We start from the raw sequence: 16,430 nt of genomic DNA on the forward strand, positions 1-16,430 counted from the left end.
CCATTCAGAGCCAGCTCTTCAGCGCTTGACGTCTTGTTTTGCGGAAACTCCCAAAATGTTTGGCCTGGAAGTCAGCCTGAAGAAAACTGAGGTCCTCCATCAGCCAGCTCCCCGCCATGACTACCAGCCCCCCCACATCTCCATTGGGCACACAAAACTCAAAACGGTCAACCAGTTTACCTATCTCGGCTGCACCATTTCATTGGATGCAAGGATTGACAACGAGATAGACAACAGACTTGCCAAGGCAAATAGCACCTTTTGAAGACTACACAAAAGGGTCTGGAAAAACAACCAACTGAAAAACCTCACAAAGATTAGCGTATACAGAGCTGTTGTCATACCCACACTCCTGTTCGGCTCCGAATCATGGGTCCTCTACTGGCATCACCTACGGCTCCTAGCTTCCACCAGCGTTGTCTCCGCTCCATCCTCAACATTCATTGGAGTGACTTCATCTCCAACATCGAAGTACTCAAGATGGCAGAGGCCGACAGCATCGAATCCACGCTGCTGAAGACCAAACTGCGCTGGGTAGGTCACGTCTCCAGAATGGAGGACCATCGCCTTCCCAAGATCGTGTTATATGGCGAGCTCTCCACTGGCCACCAAGACAGAGGTGCACCAAAGAAGAGGTACAAGGACTGCCTAAAGAAATCTCTTGGTCCTGCCACATTGACCACCGCCAGTGGGCTGATAACGCCTCAAACCGTGCATCTTGGCTCCTCACAGTTCAGCAGGCAGCAACCTCCTTTGAAGAAGACTGCAGAGCCCACCTCACTGACAAAAGACAAAGGAGGAAAAACCCAACACCCAACCCCAACCAACCAATTTTCCCTTGAAACCGCTGCAACCGTGTCTGCCTGTCCCGCATCGGACTTGTCAGCCACAAACGAGCCTGCAGCTGACGTGGACATTACCCCTCCATAAATCTTCGTCCACGAAGCCAAGCCAAAGAAAGAAAGAAAATGGAGACCATTTATAAATCAAAAGTACATGCAGAAAACTTAATTGATCAATTCACATTGCTAGGTTAGAGGGTTTTTTTTTGGCACAGGAAGACCAAAAACCTAAAGCAGATGGGCTGTCAGGAACCTGGAGCCTGTAAATTTGGCCAACCTAAGGAAATTCGCCTGGTTTTATTGGTGCCACTGAAGAGAATTAGAATTCTTGATCAGTTAATGTTGGTCATTGGTTACAAAAAAATATTTAAACTTCAGAATCAGGATTTATTGTCATGAACATCTCAAGAAATTGTTGTTTTGCAGCAGTATCATGGGTGCAAATGTCGCAAATGTTACATATAAATAAATAGATGTTCATTGTCCATTCAGAAATCTAATGGAAGAGGGGGGGGAAAAAGCTGTTATTGTACCACTGGGTGTTTGTTTTCAGCCTCCTATACCTCCTTCCTGATAATAGCTGTGTGAAGATGGCAAGGCCTGGGTGTGAAGATCCTCAAGGACAGAGGTTGCTTTCTTATGACACTGCCTTTTAATGGAATGAAGGTGCTGGCTGAGTTCACAACTCTCTGTAGTCTATTCCTGTTTTGTGCATTGGCACTCCCATCCCAGTCAGTGATACAACCAGTCAGAATGTTCTCTACTCTACAGGTACACCTTTAGAAATTTGCAGGTGTTACAGAGTTCTGTGTTGTGCATTGGCCTATGTGTTGTGTGGTTTTATGTTAAAAAGTGACAGTTTGCTTTAGAGAGCCAAAGTGAAAGTGGACTGCTGAGACAAACTGAGCATGTGCAGAAAATGAAAAAAATTCTGGACTTGAACGATAAACCACCACTGGGTGGTGCTGTGGAGTGGAAGAAGGCCCAGAGCATGAGTCATGGTCTGGAGGACAGTTTTGAATGTTGGGATTTCAAAAAGGATGAACATTCCGAAGGCAGCCAGAAGGATCCGGACCAAGCCAGTTGTTCCTCTCTCTGCAAGCAACACAAGACAACTTTGCATTTTGTGCTCTCTCTCTCTCTCTCTCTCTCTCTCTCTCTCTCTCTCTCTCTCTCTCTCTCTCTCTCTCTCTCTCTCTCAAAGATCGTTTCGCTTCAGTTTACCAAACAAACTGAATTTTGTTTATGATCTTTGCTTCGGTTGAGATTGAAGTTTTGTGAGTCTTGTGTGTTTTGTGTTTGTTTTGTGTCTAAGTTTTTCTGTGGGCTGGTTGGAATTGTAGCTTAGACTTTGATTACATATGTTATATTTAGGCTGGGTGAATTTATTAGTTTTACACTGTTATAGAAATTTGCATAGTAACCAGTGGGCATTGTTATAAAAGGGGATTTTGAATTAAAGTTTGAAGGTGAATTTTGTTAATAAAGTAATTGTTCATCTTTACCCCTGTGTGATATGCCTTCTTTGTGGTTGGTGGTTTGATCTTGTAACACAGGAGTCATACCAAATCACCCTAAACTCTTCATGAAGTATGGCTGCTGCCAAGCCTACTTTGTGATTGCATTGACATAGAAGCCCTAGGATAGACTTTGTGTTGTTGATCCCTAGGAAGTTAAAGTTCTTATCTCTTTCCACTGTTGACACCTTGATGAGGATTGGTTCATGTCCTCCTGATTTCCTCCTTCTGAAGTCCACAATCAGTTGCTTAGCTTTGCTGTCATTGAGTGCAAGGTTATTTTTTTTAACACCACTCAACTAACTGATCTTTATTGCCATCTGTGATTCTGCTGAAGACTGTGGTGGTATTGTCAAATTTGTACTGTAGATGGAATTTGAATTGTGGCTAGCTACACAGTCATAGGCGTAGAGCGAATAGAGCAGTGGGCTAAGCATTCATTCTTGAGGTGCGCCTGTGTTAATTGTCAGTGAGGAGGAGATGTTGTTCCCAATTGTTACTGACTGTGGTCTTCCGATGAGGAAGTCAAGGATCTGGTTGGAGAGAGAGGTGCAGAGGTTCAGGTTTTGGACCTTGTTGATCAGTACTGAGGGTATGATGGTGTTGAAATCTGAGCTGTAGTCGATGAAAAGTAGCCTGATGTACGAATGTTGTTGGACTAGGTGATCCTGGGCTGAATCGAGAGCCAGTCAGATTGCATCTGCTATGGAGTGATTGTGGCAGTAGGCAAATTGCAGTAGCTCCAGATCTTTATTTAGATACGAGTTAATTCTGGGCATGACCAACATCTCAAAGCATTTCCTCACAGTAGAAGTGAGTGATACTGGGGGATATTCCTTGAGGTATCTCACTGTGGTCTTCTTGGGCACTGGGATGATTGATGCCCTTTTGAAGTAGGTGGGAACTGTTCATTTTAAGGCCAGCAAGCAGAGCTACTTCCACTTAAATTTTAAATTTAGACCTACAGCGCTGTAACAGGCCCTTTCAGCTCATGAGCCTGTGCTGCCCCAATACGTTTTTGAACAGTGAAAGGAGTCTGGGGGAAACCCTTGCAGACGTTGGGAAAACGTACAAACTCCTTGCAGGCAGTGCAGGATTTGAATCCCTGCCGCGAGTACTGTCACAGTGTTGCGCTAACTGCTAACCTAACCGTGCCACTTTTGAAAAATACGTCGTTGGGTATAAAGAAAACTCAAGAGATTGCAGATGCTGTAATCTGAAGCAAAAATGTCTCTTTATCGTAACTGTTTTTTCTCTTTACTCTCACTCCTGATGTTGGGTCTTGCCTCAAATGTCAACAATTCTTTTTACCCCACAGAAGCTACTTGACCTTTTGTGTTCCTCCAACAGTCTGTTTTCTGCTAGATATAAGACATTCTGAAAAACCATGAAAAGTATTGTAGAAATTAAATTCTTTCCTTAACTTTTTAAAAATAATGTTATTCTTGAAAAATATTAGAATTGTGTTAATTTTTTCATAACTTTACAAAGGAAAATAGTATGGTACTTTGCAGTTGAAAATCATTTGGCCACAGGAAAATGCATGGTGTAAATGTCAAACTATTTAAAACTGTTAACACAGATGTTGCAAAGTTAGGTTGTTGCATTAAAATTGCATTCATTTTCTCTCAATAATAAACTGAATCCTGTTCAATACAGGTTCGAACAAAGTTCACCGTGGATGACAATGGCCATTACCTCTTTACTCCTTGCATTCTTACACAATGGGTACTTGGATTATTTCGATATGACCTTGAGGGAGGTAAGATCCTTATTAGCTGAATTTCAAATCATATTTTCTCTCTTTCCAATGATGTAAATTGAATATTTAAATTCAGTAACTATCAACAGAATAATTAGATACTTTATTTGCATTTTCTAAAATTCTCAAATGAGAATTAAAAAGTGTTTGCTTATTAGTCACAAAGGAGAATTATCAAATCTATGGCAGGTGCAGTATAATGTATATAAATGTGAGCATATCCACTGATAGCAATAAAGTTTCAATAAAGTTGCATTACAATAAATTTTATTGTTTACCTTATTCCAGATATTAATTAAGTGTTTCAACAAAGGTGCTTCCCTCTTGCCAGATATTAATTTATATTCCCATTTATATATAAAGTCTTCTGATATTTTCTCTCCTATTTTATCAATCTTAATCCATGTTGGCACTTCTCCCTCATCAAAAAATGAAGCGAGTAACCTAATTTGAGCTGCATTATAGTAGTTTTTAAAATTTGCTAACTGTAAACCTCCTAACTCAAACTTTCATGTCAGTTTATCTAAAGAAACTCTTGTCATTCCTACCCTTCCAAAGAAAGCTTCTTGTATATTTATTTAACTCTTGAAAAAACTTTTGTGGTGTTATTAGTAATGTTTGAAATAAGGAAATATATTCATTTTAACACAATTAACCCTACCCAATAATGTTTTTGCAGTATCTTCCACTTATTCAAATCCTCTCCAATTGTCTTAAATAAAGGTAAATAATTCAATTTATGTAAATTATTTATTATCTACCCGTATCCATAGATATTTTATTCCATTAATTGGCCATTTAAATTGGGTATCTTGTTGGCACTATAGTAAGGGGCATAATTTCATTTTATCCCAATTTAATTTATAACCCAATACACTCCCATATTCCTCAATCTTAAGTATAATTTATGTAATAAACCTATTGTTTCTGTCAAATAGACCAAAACATCAGCAAATAAATTAATTTTATATTTCTCTTGATTAACTTCAAATCCTTTAATATCAGAATCAGATTTAATGAATTCTGCAAGTGATTCTATTGCTAAGATAAATAGAGCAGGTGATAATAGACATCCTTGTCTACTAGATCTGGTTAACGGAAATGATGCTAAAACCTGCCCATTTATTACTATTTTAGGTTCATTTTAGGTAAGGCTCTAACCTAATTTGCAAATACCTGTCCCATCCCGAGTATTTCAAACACCTTAAACAAAAAGTCCCATTCTAATCTATCAAATCTTTTTCTGCATCTAAAGCCACTGCTGCACTTAGATCTCCCCTCGTTTGTGTCAGATGTATTATACTGTTACCTAATTACATTGTTCGCAGATTGTCTCTTTTTTTTAAACAAACCCTGTCTGATCTAACTTTGGTAAAAATTTTGTCAATCTTTTAGTTAAAATTTTTGCAATTATCTTATAAATCTACATTCAATAATGAAATAGCTATTGATGGTTTTAAAGGATTTCTGTCTCTTTTTTGGTATTAGCATTATTATCACAGTAGTAAAAGATTCCAGGAGAATGTGTGTTACTGATATCTGATCTAATACTTTCATAAAAGGAGAAATCAACAAATTTTAAATTTCTTTATAAAATTTAGATGGGAAACTATCTTCTCCCAGAAATTGATTATTTCGTAATGAGCTCAATGCTTCCCTCACCTCTGTTGGGGTGAAGTGGGCATCCAGCTCCACTTGCTCTTGTAAACTTAACCTTGGTAGCCTTATCTGTGACAAAGAGTCTTCTATTTTGTTATCGTCTCTCTGCGACTGATTTATGTAACTTGGAATAAAATTGCTTAGAGCTTCACTGATTTCTTGAGGTTTATAGGTAGTCACATTTGACTCGAACTTAATTGCATTAATCATTCTTGAAACTTGTCCTGTTTTCAACTCCCAAACAAGGACCTTTCACCTAACTCATAATATCTCTGCTTAGTTCTCATTATTGCTTTCTCTGTTCTATGTGCTTGTAATGTATTATACTGAAGTTTCTTACTTATGTCTTAGACATTTTTCCTCAGAAGTCCATCTTTGCAGATGTTTTTTTCTAAACACATTATCTCTTTTTTCCAATTGGTCTACCTCTTTCATATAATCCTTCTTAATTTTAGAAGTGTTACTTATAATTTGACCTCTCAGCTTAGCTTTCATCGCATCCCATAAATAAATTTATTATTAACCAAATTAGAATTAGTCTCGAGAAAAGTTTGAATTTGCCTTCTGACAAAATGACAAAAATCTGGCCTTTTTAAAACATTGAATTAAATCTCCATCTGTAAATTGATTCTTCTTTATCTAACATCATAACTGTTATTAATAAAGGGGAATGATCCAATAAAATTCTTCCTTTGTAATCAACTTGATTAATTCTATCTTGGAGATGTGCCAATATTAAAAATAAATTATCCTTGAATACAAATTATGTCTATTTGAACAAAAATAATAATCTCTCTCTCTCTTGGTGGATTCTTCTCCATGTGTCTTAAATCCAAGTCTTTCATTAATGTAAGGTGCCTTTTGTTGCCTTTGAAATTGTTACTACTCTAGTTCATCTATGTAAAATTGGGTCTAAACAAAATTGAAATCTCCAGCTACTAAAATACCACACTTTTTAAATGATTTTATTAGTTTCTACTTTCACTTTATCCCATTCTTTAAGCATAAAGTCACACAGCACATCGAGTGATGCAGCATGCATTGCCCCGCCTTTAGTGAATGATTTTTCTGCACTCATCATCCAAGTATTCCATTCTTGACGTACATAGTCTTTGAATGGCTTGTTCAAGAGGTTGAAATATAGACGCCAAACCACCTGGGACAGCCGCCATTTAAGTATTATTTAGTGCTAACCTACTTTTAGTCTTCTCAGTTAAGTAGCTACGAAACCTATTCCAGACCAGCAAACTCTGTTCCTTGCATAAACTGCCTGGCTGCTTGTTCCACACATTGTCTATCCATAGTTTTACACCACTTTCATCCATCCATACCTTTTCATGAAAATGTACAAAAATACCTCCAGCGAATTTTATTTTAAGTTTAAGTTTCCACTTGAAGATTATCCTGGATCTTAACTTAGTCCCATTGGCCATGCACAACAATACCACTGTAAACCTGGTCTTTTTGTGGCCTGTACTTCTAGCTTGTGCAGTTTTCACACCTTCACATTCCACTGTTTTATTGCCTATCATGTCAAAATTCATGGGGGTTTTGTCCATGTTTCCAATATTTGCCAGTTACATATGGTGAAAACATAACTTTATGATCAAGACCTTTTGGTAGTTTCTGAGCAATTTTTTGTCATAATACCAGATTCTTCCTGTTCATGAAATGGTTGCACCAGCTTAATATAGCTTCAAAATCTTTACTGAGGTCTAGGTACGACTTTGCCCATTTCATTGCAAATGTTCTGATTTTATTTCATTTGACTGTGTTGCTTCTGTTCACGTACCCATTCTGCAACGTGATTTTTTAACTCTGGCCAACAAAGGAGTCCTCATCGCACATTGCTTCTCTGGTATTTTTCTTAAAGATTCATCTTTCTTTCTCCTGTCTCTTACAAACTCAAAATCGATCTCAAATTTTCTTACAGCTGCATAGTTGCTGGATTTCGTGGGCATTTCTATCACTTTCAATTTAAAACTCGCTTCAAACTTGTGTCATTTTGCTGGAGGCTCAATGATAACAACCACCCTCAGGCAATGCTCAACAGCTCAGTCATCACGATTTTTGGGAGATCAATTTATACTCCCAATATATGATAAAACCATGAAAATAAGTCTGGAAAATAGGGACCCAACTTAATCTGAAGGTCGACTTACATGCCGAAATATACAGTATCTGGTACCTACGGGGATCGCGAATGTTGGATATGTGAATTTTCCAGTAACTGAGACTCACTCTTCCAGTGCCTAACTAGTAAACCTATATTAAGAATACACCATTTAAAAGATAAAGGTAGTGCAAAATGTAAAATAATTTGAAAAATAAAATCGTATTGTAATCTTATTATGTAAAGTTTACTTCAATCAGGTAATTCTTGTAACCTACCAAATTTAAATTTGAGCCTTAGTCATTGATCAGCTGCTACACTAACTGTGTTGTCATCATAATTAACCCCTCTCCCCCATGTTTACAGTTAAAACCTTACTAATGCACCTAATACTAATAAAGATAAGGACTTATGAAGCAGTAAGGAGAGAATGAGAGAGTTGCTTCAGCAGCGAATGGCGTCGGCCGGCTCTTCATCCAAGGTGCCGCCAATTTATTGTAATGCAACTTTATTGAAACTTTATTCAAACAGCTGCTGTGGCCAGTGTACAACCCGGGTGCTCTGCTGGCTGAATGTTTGCTCCCATCTTCACCAAGGGTTTATGTGAGAACATTTACTTTTACATGAGCACCTTTCTCACGCTGACAATCTGATCACCTCCATTCAAGAGGCTTTTGGTGCACCTTCCTTACGCTGACAACCCAACCCACCTTTGTGCAAATGGCCACAGTGAAAAGAATGCACGCATATTGAGGGGCATTGCTAGTTCAGCAGGGCAAATCTGCATGTGTCTGATGAAGGGTCAGCATTCCCCTGTGATGTCCATCTGCCCAATCTTATTTATTTGAATTTATCCATTTATTATTGCTGCTGTGAGTTTCTGGTTGAATTCCGGATAATGTGAATTCTACTGTATTCAATAGAGAGTTCATTGTGGCCCTCATGATGTAAAAAAACAAAGGGTATGGAGAGAAAGCAGGAATAGAGTACTGAAGTCCTATAATCAGCCATGATTGATGGAATAGAGGAGCAGGCTTGAGGGCCTGAATGGCCTTCTCCTGTTCCTATTTTCAAAGTATTTTTGTTTGCATTCAACCCAACTGCGTCCTCAGCTCCATGGCTACTTTGTTCCCGGGTTCCTTAAAGTTGCTACTTGTGGTGTTGAGTGATGTGGTTCTGCCATTCACAGCTACAGAACACTGATCAATTGATATTTTGATCTTAAATTGCATTTAAAAATTGAATACATTCACCTGGTTAACTGGCTTTAATTGTTACAATTTAGAAGTATTGTTCATGCACTGCCACCTAGTGCTCTTGTTAATTAACTGCATTGACACATGAGAAGAAAATTATGTTACCTTAAAAATAAAAAAAACCACAGATTTTGGAAGCATCAATAAAAACAGAAAATTCTGGAAATACTCAACATCTGCATCTGCTGGAAGATCTGTTGGTCAAAGACCCTTTTTCACATATGCAATAACTCGATAAGAAGGTGGGGTTTGGTGGGAATGGAAGTGTGCACTATGTAATCAAAAAGAGAATAATGGTCCATGCATAATGCTAAAACAGAGGAAGATGTGTTATTCCAGGTGGAGCAGAGTCTCTTGTACTTCCAGCCTAGTATATTTCATTCGGCGTTCACAGTGTGGTCTCCTCTCCTTTGGCTAAACCAAATGTAAATTGAGTGACAATTCTGCAGAACACCTATAGTCACACTGCAGGGTAATCCTGACCCTCCCATTGCCTAAAACTTAAATTATATTTCCCAACCCAACTTTGACCTATTTATCAGTACGGTGAGGCCCAGCATAAGCTTGAGGAATAGCACCTCATCTTCTGGTATATTGCAGTCTTCTGAACTTAATTTCAATTTCTACAACTTAAGGTGATGTGATTTCTCTGTCATCTGTAATCTTGCCTCAATCTGTTTGTTTTATTTTCTTATATTTTCTCTCTTTTTTTTCTGTTTCTGACCTTCCAGCATGCCTTCTGGCCCTGTGTTTGGCAGCTTTTTGGTTTATGTTCTTTTGTCTATGTTCTCATTTGCTAACTGCTCCAACCCATCAAAACTAATCAGCAAACTCTAGGGCATCAATACCCTACAATGTAATTGGATCCTGGCTTTCCTCACCTCCAGACCCTAATCAATGCAGATTGGCTAGAACATCTCCTCCAAAATCTCCATCACACCAAAGTTGCCTTACACCTGTGGGTGTGGGTGGGTTTAACAACAGTGCTATTTACAAAATTGTTGATGATACCACCGAAGTGGGCTGTATAAAAGTGAGTGATAAGTCAGCGTACAGGAAGGAGATTGAAAACTTGGCTGAATGATTAAAAGCAGCCTCTCACTCAAAGACACCAAGGCCAAGGAGCTGATTATAGACTTTAAGAGAGGAAAACTAGAGGTGTACGATCCAGTGATCATTAGAGGTGGAGAGAGTGAGTAAATTTAAATTCCTGGCTCTCACTGTCTCATGAAGAAAGCACTCTGGTGCATCTACTTCCTCAAGAGTTTGCGGAGGTTTGGGATGTCATCGGAAACCTTGACAGTCTTCTACAGATGGGTCATGGAAAGTGCATCACGGCCTGGTATGGGGGCACCAATATCTCTGAGCAGAAAGCCCTGAAAATGGTAGAGGACACAGCCCAATACATCACAGTCAAAATTCTCCCCATCAAGAAAATCTACATGGAACGCTGTCATTGGAGAGTAGTCGCAATCAAGAATCCACACCACCCTGGACGTGGTCTGTTCTCATTGCTGCCATAAGGAAAGAGGTACAGGACTCGTACCATCAGGTTTAGGATACAGTTGCTAACCTTCAACCACCAAATTCCTAAACAACAGACTGATTCACTTAAGAAATCTTACTTAACACAATATTACTGGATATTTTTCTGTATTTGCACAGTCAGTTTGATTACATTTCTCTCTTTTGTATGCATATATTTCTTCTTGAATACAATTTACAGTTACCAGTAAGTTGAAATTCTGCTTGGCCCACAGGAAAAAGAATCTCAGGGTTCTATGTGATGTTATGTGTGTACTCTAAAAATAAATTTGTCCATTGAACTTTGAATTCATAACCTTGTTCTTGGAGTGGATGGCCACATCCACAATTAATTGTAACAAAATAGGTCCACTGTACCTTTCAGGCTACTGAAAATCAGCAATAAAACCTGAACTTTTATCGTAATTTTTTTGGGTATATTTGATTTGCTAGTCTGAAGAAGATGTATCATTCCAGGTGAAGCAGTGAATCACTTGTTCTTCTTCCAATCTTGTATAATTACACTTGTCACGGTTCATTGATACAACACCTCCTATTATCTTATTTTTCATTTACGACTTTTATTGGAACATTTGTTTGAATTTTCGTCTTTGATATATTTTCCTAAAACGCTGGAGAAAATGTGTATGTATTTTTATTCTAATATGCAGACCATAGTATGAATCTTAGCAATTACCTTTTCCTTGAAATTTTACACATCTTTTCCTTGAAATTTTAAAATTAAAATTGTTTTGAAAATTATTTTTAGGTGAATCACAACAATCAGCTGACCACATTCTTGAAGTCATTGCGTATGAAGCACAACGTTTGTTTCGTGACCGTATAGTAGGATCCAGAAATTTAATTATTTTTGATAACATTTTAATGTCAGTTATTCGAGGAGATTGGGGATCAGATTCACTGGATAACATGAAGGGTAATTGCATTTTATATTTTTGAATTATTAGGTAAATTACAAGTGATAACAATGGAAAAATGCACTGTTTATCTACTTTTACCCATCAATATAATTTCCAGGGCAAGGAATTCACTTAACAGCTTTGGATAATTACAGATCTGTTGAATAAAGCTTACATTTTGTATTATAAAAACACAATAAGCTGAAGGAACTCTGCAGGTTGAGCAGGAACAGTGGGAGAAAAAGAATTGTCACGATTTCTGAAGAGTTGCGTGGCAATTTATCTGAGTTATATCATACTTTGGATTTTAGGAGAAGGAGAGATGATCTCATCGAGCCATAAAGGATTCTAAGGGGAATTGATAGATGGATAGTGAGATTTTTTTAAGGATATTGAGAACAAAGGAATTTTGTTTCATAATGAATTTTGTTTATGATGAGAGATGAAGAGGAATATCTTGTCTCAGTTAAGACTACCTCAGAAAGGTGTGGAGGTAGAGTTATTTAATATATTCAGGGCCGTGACGGAGATTTCACTACGAGTAAGTCGTGATATGTGGAGAAAGAGTTGGGAAGTGGCATCATTATTTTTGTTATGTAGAAAAGCTCTGTTTTGTGTGTTATCCAGGTAAGTCACCAATACTTACCATAAGTACAGCAAATAGTTCAAAAGAAAAACATGTAGAGAGCAGTGTTACTGAGAAAAGGTTTAGTTTAAACAATGTAAGAATACATGATTTTACTAATGAAAGAACAATTCAATAATCTGATAACATAGTAGGCACAACATCGAGGGTCAAAGGGCCTGTACTGTGTGCTGTAATGTTCTAACAGCAGGGGAGAAACTGTCCTTGATCTGGAGGTCAAACTTATGTATTTTCTGCCAGACAGGATGAGAACAGGCTGTGAATGGGGTGGGGTGGGTCTTTTATATATTGACTGCTATCCTGAGGCAGGAGGAAGCGAGGTGGAGTTTATGGAGGGGAGTTTGTTTGTGTGATGGCCTGAACTGATATGTTCACAATAAGTAATGAGCAATTTCTTGTGGTCTTGGACAGAGCAGTTCTTGGCACCAAGCTATGATGCACTTGATCAGAACACTGTTTATAACTTGAAGAGCAATGTTCATTATTTACATCAATTTGGGTTTTCGTTGTCACCTTGTGTCTATGAATATATGGCTTGAATAAAGATTTGTATATGTAATGGTCAATGTATTGAATGATAATGCTTTAGTGTCAGTGAAGAGACCATTGTTTTTCTTAAATGGTAGAAACAGGATTTTCACAGTTCACATGCCTTGTTGAAAAATGCATTTTCATATAATTGTTCCAAAAAAGTTTATGTTAAAAATCCTGATTTTATTTTAAGGTTCATTTTATGTAACTTGGGGTGCATCGCATGAAGCTGGTTCCATGACTGCCCCAGACCAGCCGTTGCCTCCACATGGAAAGATGTTGGGAAAGTTAAGTTCTTCTGACTTGAAAGATGTTATCCAAAAGGTATTCTTGATTACCAATAATCTATTTGCCCTGCAAGTTTAATTATTGGATAACACTTTTAAAATGAGGCAAAGAAGCTACACATTTGGAATGTCATAATCTAATAAAGTCTACATGGCTTTGTGAAAGGATTTGGTTGTTTTTTGAGGAAATCTCAACCAGAATTGATGGTGGAGCCAGTTGCTGTATTACTGGATTTTTAGGAAACTGGACAGTGTTTTTCACAAAAGGTAAAGTCATAAGATTAGAGCATAGGAGGTGATATATTGGTATGGATAGAGGACTGTCTAACTTGCAGTCTGGATAAGGGAGGCATTTTCAAGTTGGTAATCTTTCATTAATGGAGTTCACCAGAGGTAATTTCTGAGACCACAATCGTTTACAGTATGTATATTAATGATATGGACCTACATTTGTGGATGACAAAAATGGTTGGGAAGATAATCTGCTAGTAAGATGCAAGCAGTTGCAGATACTGATAGATTAAGGGTGTGGATAATTAATATAGTATGGGGATAAGTAAAGATGTTTAATTTGCAACGAAGAACAAAAGAAAAGTATTATTTAAATTGAGAAAAACTGCAGAAAGCTGCAGCATAAAAGGATTTAGGTGTTCCTATGCACAAAATCTAGCGATGGCTAATGAGATATTTTGTTTAGAATCCTACTTAAACTACATAAGGTGGTACTGAGACCACATCTAGAGAACTGCAAATCAAAAAACCCTGCAGATGCTGAAAATCTGAAACAAAAGCAGAAAATGCTACCAAAAGTTAACATTACACTATATTCCAATGAAAAGTCTTTGAACTGAAACATTAACTCTATTTCTCTTTGTATAAATGGTCCCTGACTTGCTGAGTACTTTAAACATTTTCTGTTTTGGATAATCAGCACTCTAAATAGTGTTGGTCTCCTTAACTAAGAAACAGTATTGGAGGCAGTTTAAGGAAGGCTCATGAGGGTGATCCTACATATGGAAGGATTGTGCTATGAGGGAAGGTTAAATGGGCTGGGTTCTACTCTTTGGAATTTAGAGGAATGAGAGGCAATCTTATTGAGACTTTCATTCTTAGGGGGCTAGTCAGGATAAATACTGACAGGATGTTTCCTCAATGAGAATTCCATTGTCCAAAATATTGTCTCAGTGTAAGGAGATGCCCATTTAAGAGTGGGTGGAAGAAATTCTTTCAGATGTGGTGAATCTTTGCAACTCCTTGCCAGAGAATTGTCAGAGTGGAGTCCTTGTGATTATTTAAGGCTGAGATAGACAGATTATTAATCAATAAGGGAATCAAGAATTATGAGAAAATGGAAGGAAAGTGTCATTGAAGAATCAGCCATGACCCTACTGGATGACAGAGGAGGCTGGCAGTACTAAATGGCTTAATCTTATTCCCATTTCTTAATCCTGATGTTGATGTAAAATGAGCCACTCACACAGAAGCAAGTCTGCTTTTGATAAAAACGGAACTGGGAATGATGTTCTAGGTAGCTCTCATAAAGATTTTAGTGTGCAGGCAGTCTCCAGGTTAAAAACTAGTTCCGTTACCCAAGTCTGTCTTTAATTTGGATTTGTATGCGTCAGACAGGTACATACAGTCATTATTTAGGGTCTGTTAGTCAAATGTTTATCTTAGTACATAGTATATATTTTACCTTTATATGCATATAAAGCATTTTGCAATACACTTAAACATAATAATACAGTACATACTAATAAAAATAACTGCATATAGTCATAAGATCATAATTAAAGGTTAACACTCACAGGAGAAGATGATGGAGAGATGGCTACTCTCTTACGATGCTGGGTGATGGCAGTGCTCCGACCCTGACCCCACAGCCCTCCCCCATTTTCACTCCTTCCGATCTGTGCCTGCCTCCTTCGCTCACACTCCTCCCTCCTGCTTGCTTGCTCCCGCCCCCTCTCGCTCATTTCCTCCCTCTTTCTCACTCCCTCCCCCTCTCACTCGCTCCCTCCCTCCCTCCCTCTCACTCCCTCCGCCCACCTCCATCCCTGCTAGGTGATGATAGCATTGCACGAGAGGATCCTACAACATGTTCTCTTGCAATGCTGGGTGATGGCAGCATCATGCAAGAGTATCCTACAGCATGTTCCAATTTCTAGGCCAGTGAGCCTTTTTAAGAGGCATGGAAATATTTCTTCTAATATTAATTGTACATGAAGTTTTTTTTAAATACTTTAATTTTGTGGACAACATGTATCAAGAAATAACCTTTACTTAAATACATAAATTGAAATGAGAAGAAATCAATGGTACAAGTTGTCCATATCTCCATACAGTCCCATCCCCCTCCCACCTGAACAAAGTCCAGAAATAAAAGAAAGAAAATAGATTAGGAAAAAGGAACAGAAAAGCAGGAAAAAAGGAAAAGAGAAGGAACTGTCAGTGTCCAGTTCAGAGAATCTAATTCCTTTTCTAATCTAGATCTCAAGTAGGGGAAAGAACCAGGATGTAGAACTCAGGAACAGAATAAGTATCCCTAAATATTCAACCTGCATTCTGAAAATGTGGCTGCCATACCTGCAAGAACATATTATACTTCTTCTTGAGATTGTAAGTAATTTTCTCCAGGGGAACACAACTATGCATTTCCGCATTCCATCGAGCTATATCCAGAGGGGAATCAGACTTCCAAGTAACTGCAATACATTTCCTGGCCACCCCTCATGCAATTTTAAGAAATTCTAATTGATAGTTGGATAGCCTCATTTTGGATCTTGCGTCCTCAGTATTTCCGAGGAGAAACAAATCTAGACTCTGTGGCAATTGTTTCCCAATAATATGCTGTAATAAAGTTCTTAAATTTTACATGATGCATATTGTTAATTAGCAAAGGTTTCCTTTTGCTGCCTTGTATCTTTCAAAGTCTAAGCCATATATGAAGGAAAGTACATTATGTTAAGATTCTTTGGCTTGGCTTCGCGGACGAAGATTTATGGAGGGGGTAAAAGTCCACGTCAGCTGCAGGCTCGTTTGTGGCTGACAAGTCCGATGCGGGACAGACAGACACGGTTGCAGCGACTGCAGGGGAAAATTGGTTGGTTGGGGTTGGGTGTTGGGTTTTTCCTCCTTTGCCTTTTGTCAGTGAGGTGGGCTCTGCTGTCTTCTTCAAAGGAGGTTGCTGCCCGCCAAACTGTGAGGCGCCAAAATGCACGGTTTGAGGCGATATCAGCCCACTGGCGGTGGCCAATGTGGCAGGCACCAAGAGATTTCTTTAGGCAGTCCTTGTACCTTTTCTTTGGTGCACCTCTGTCACGGTGGCCAGTGGAGAGCTCGCCATATAACAAGATCGTGTTATGTTAAGATA

General features: G+C 38.3%; 1 protein-coding gene across 9 annotated transcripts in view; it reads left to right on the plus strand.

Moving 5' to 3' along the window:
* Nucleotides 1–16,430, plus strand: part of dync2h1 (dynein cytoplasmic 2 heavy chain 1) — a 509,574-nt gene that overhangs the window by 170,054 nt on the left and 323,090 nt on the right. For all 9 annotated transcript variants that reach the window (XR_011342189.1, XM_069891176.1, XM_069891173.1 and 6 more), the window contains 3 exons: nt 4,019–4,121; nt 11,443–11,610; nt 12,964–13,094. Coding sequence is in view for 8 of the 9 variants with exons in the window: in XM_069891176.1 (XP_069747277.1) it covers nt 4,019–4,121; nt 11,443–11,610; nt 12,964–13,094 (402 nt within the window). In the remaining variant the exon portion in view is untranslated. The remainder of the gene's footprint in view (nt 1–4,018; nt 4,122–11,442; nt 11,611–12,963; nt 13,095–16,430) is intronic.

The sequence above is a fragment of the Narcine bancroftii genome, chromosome 7 (assembly GCF_036971445.1).
Source record: "Narcine bancroftii isolate sNarBan1 chromosome 7, sNarBan1.hap1, whole genome shotgun sequence".
Taxonomy (NCBI): Eukaryota; Metazoa; Chordata; class Chondrichthyes; order Torpediniformes; family Narcinidae; genus Narcine; species Narcine bancroftii.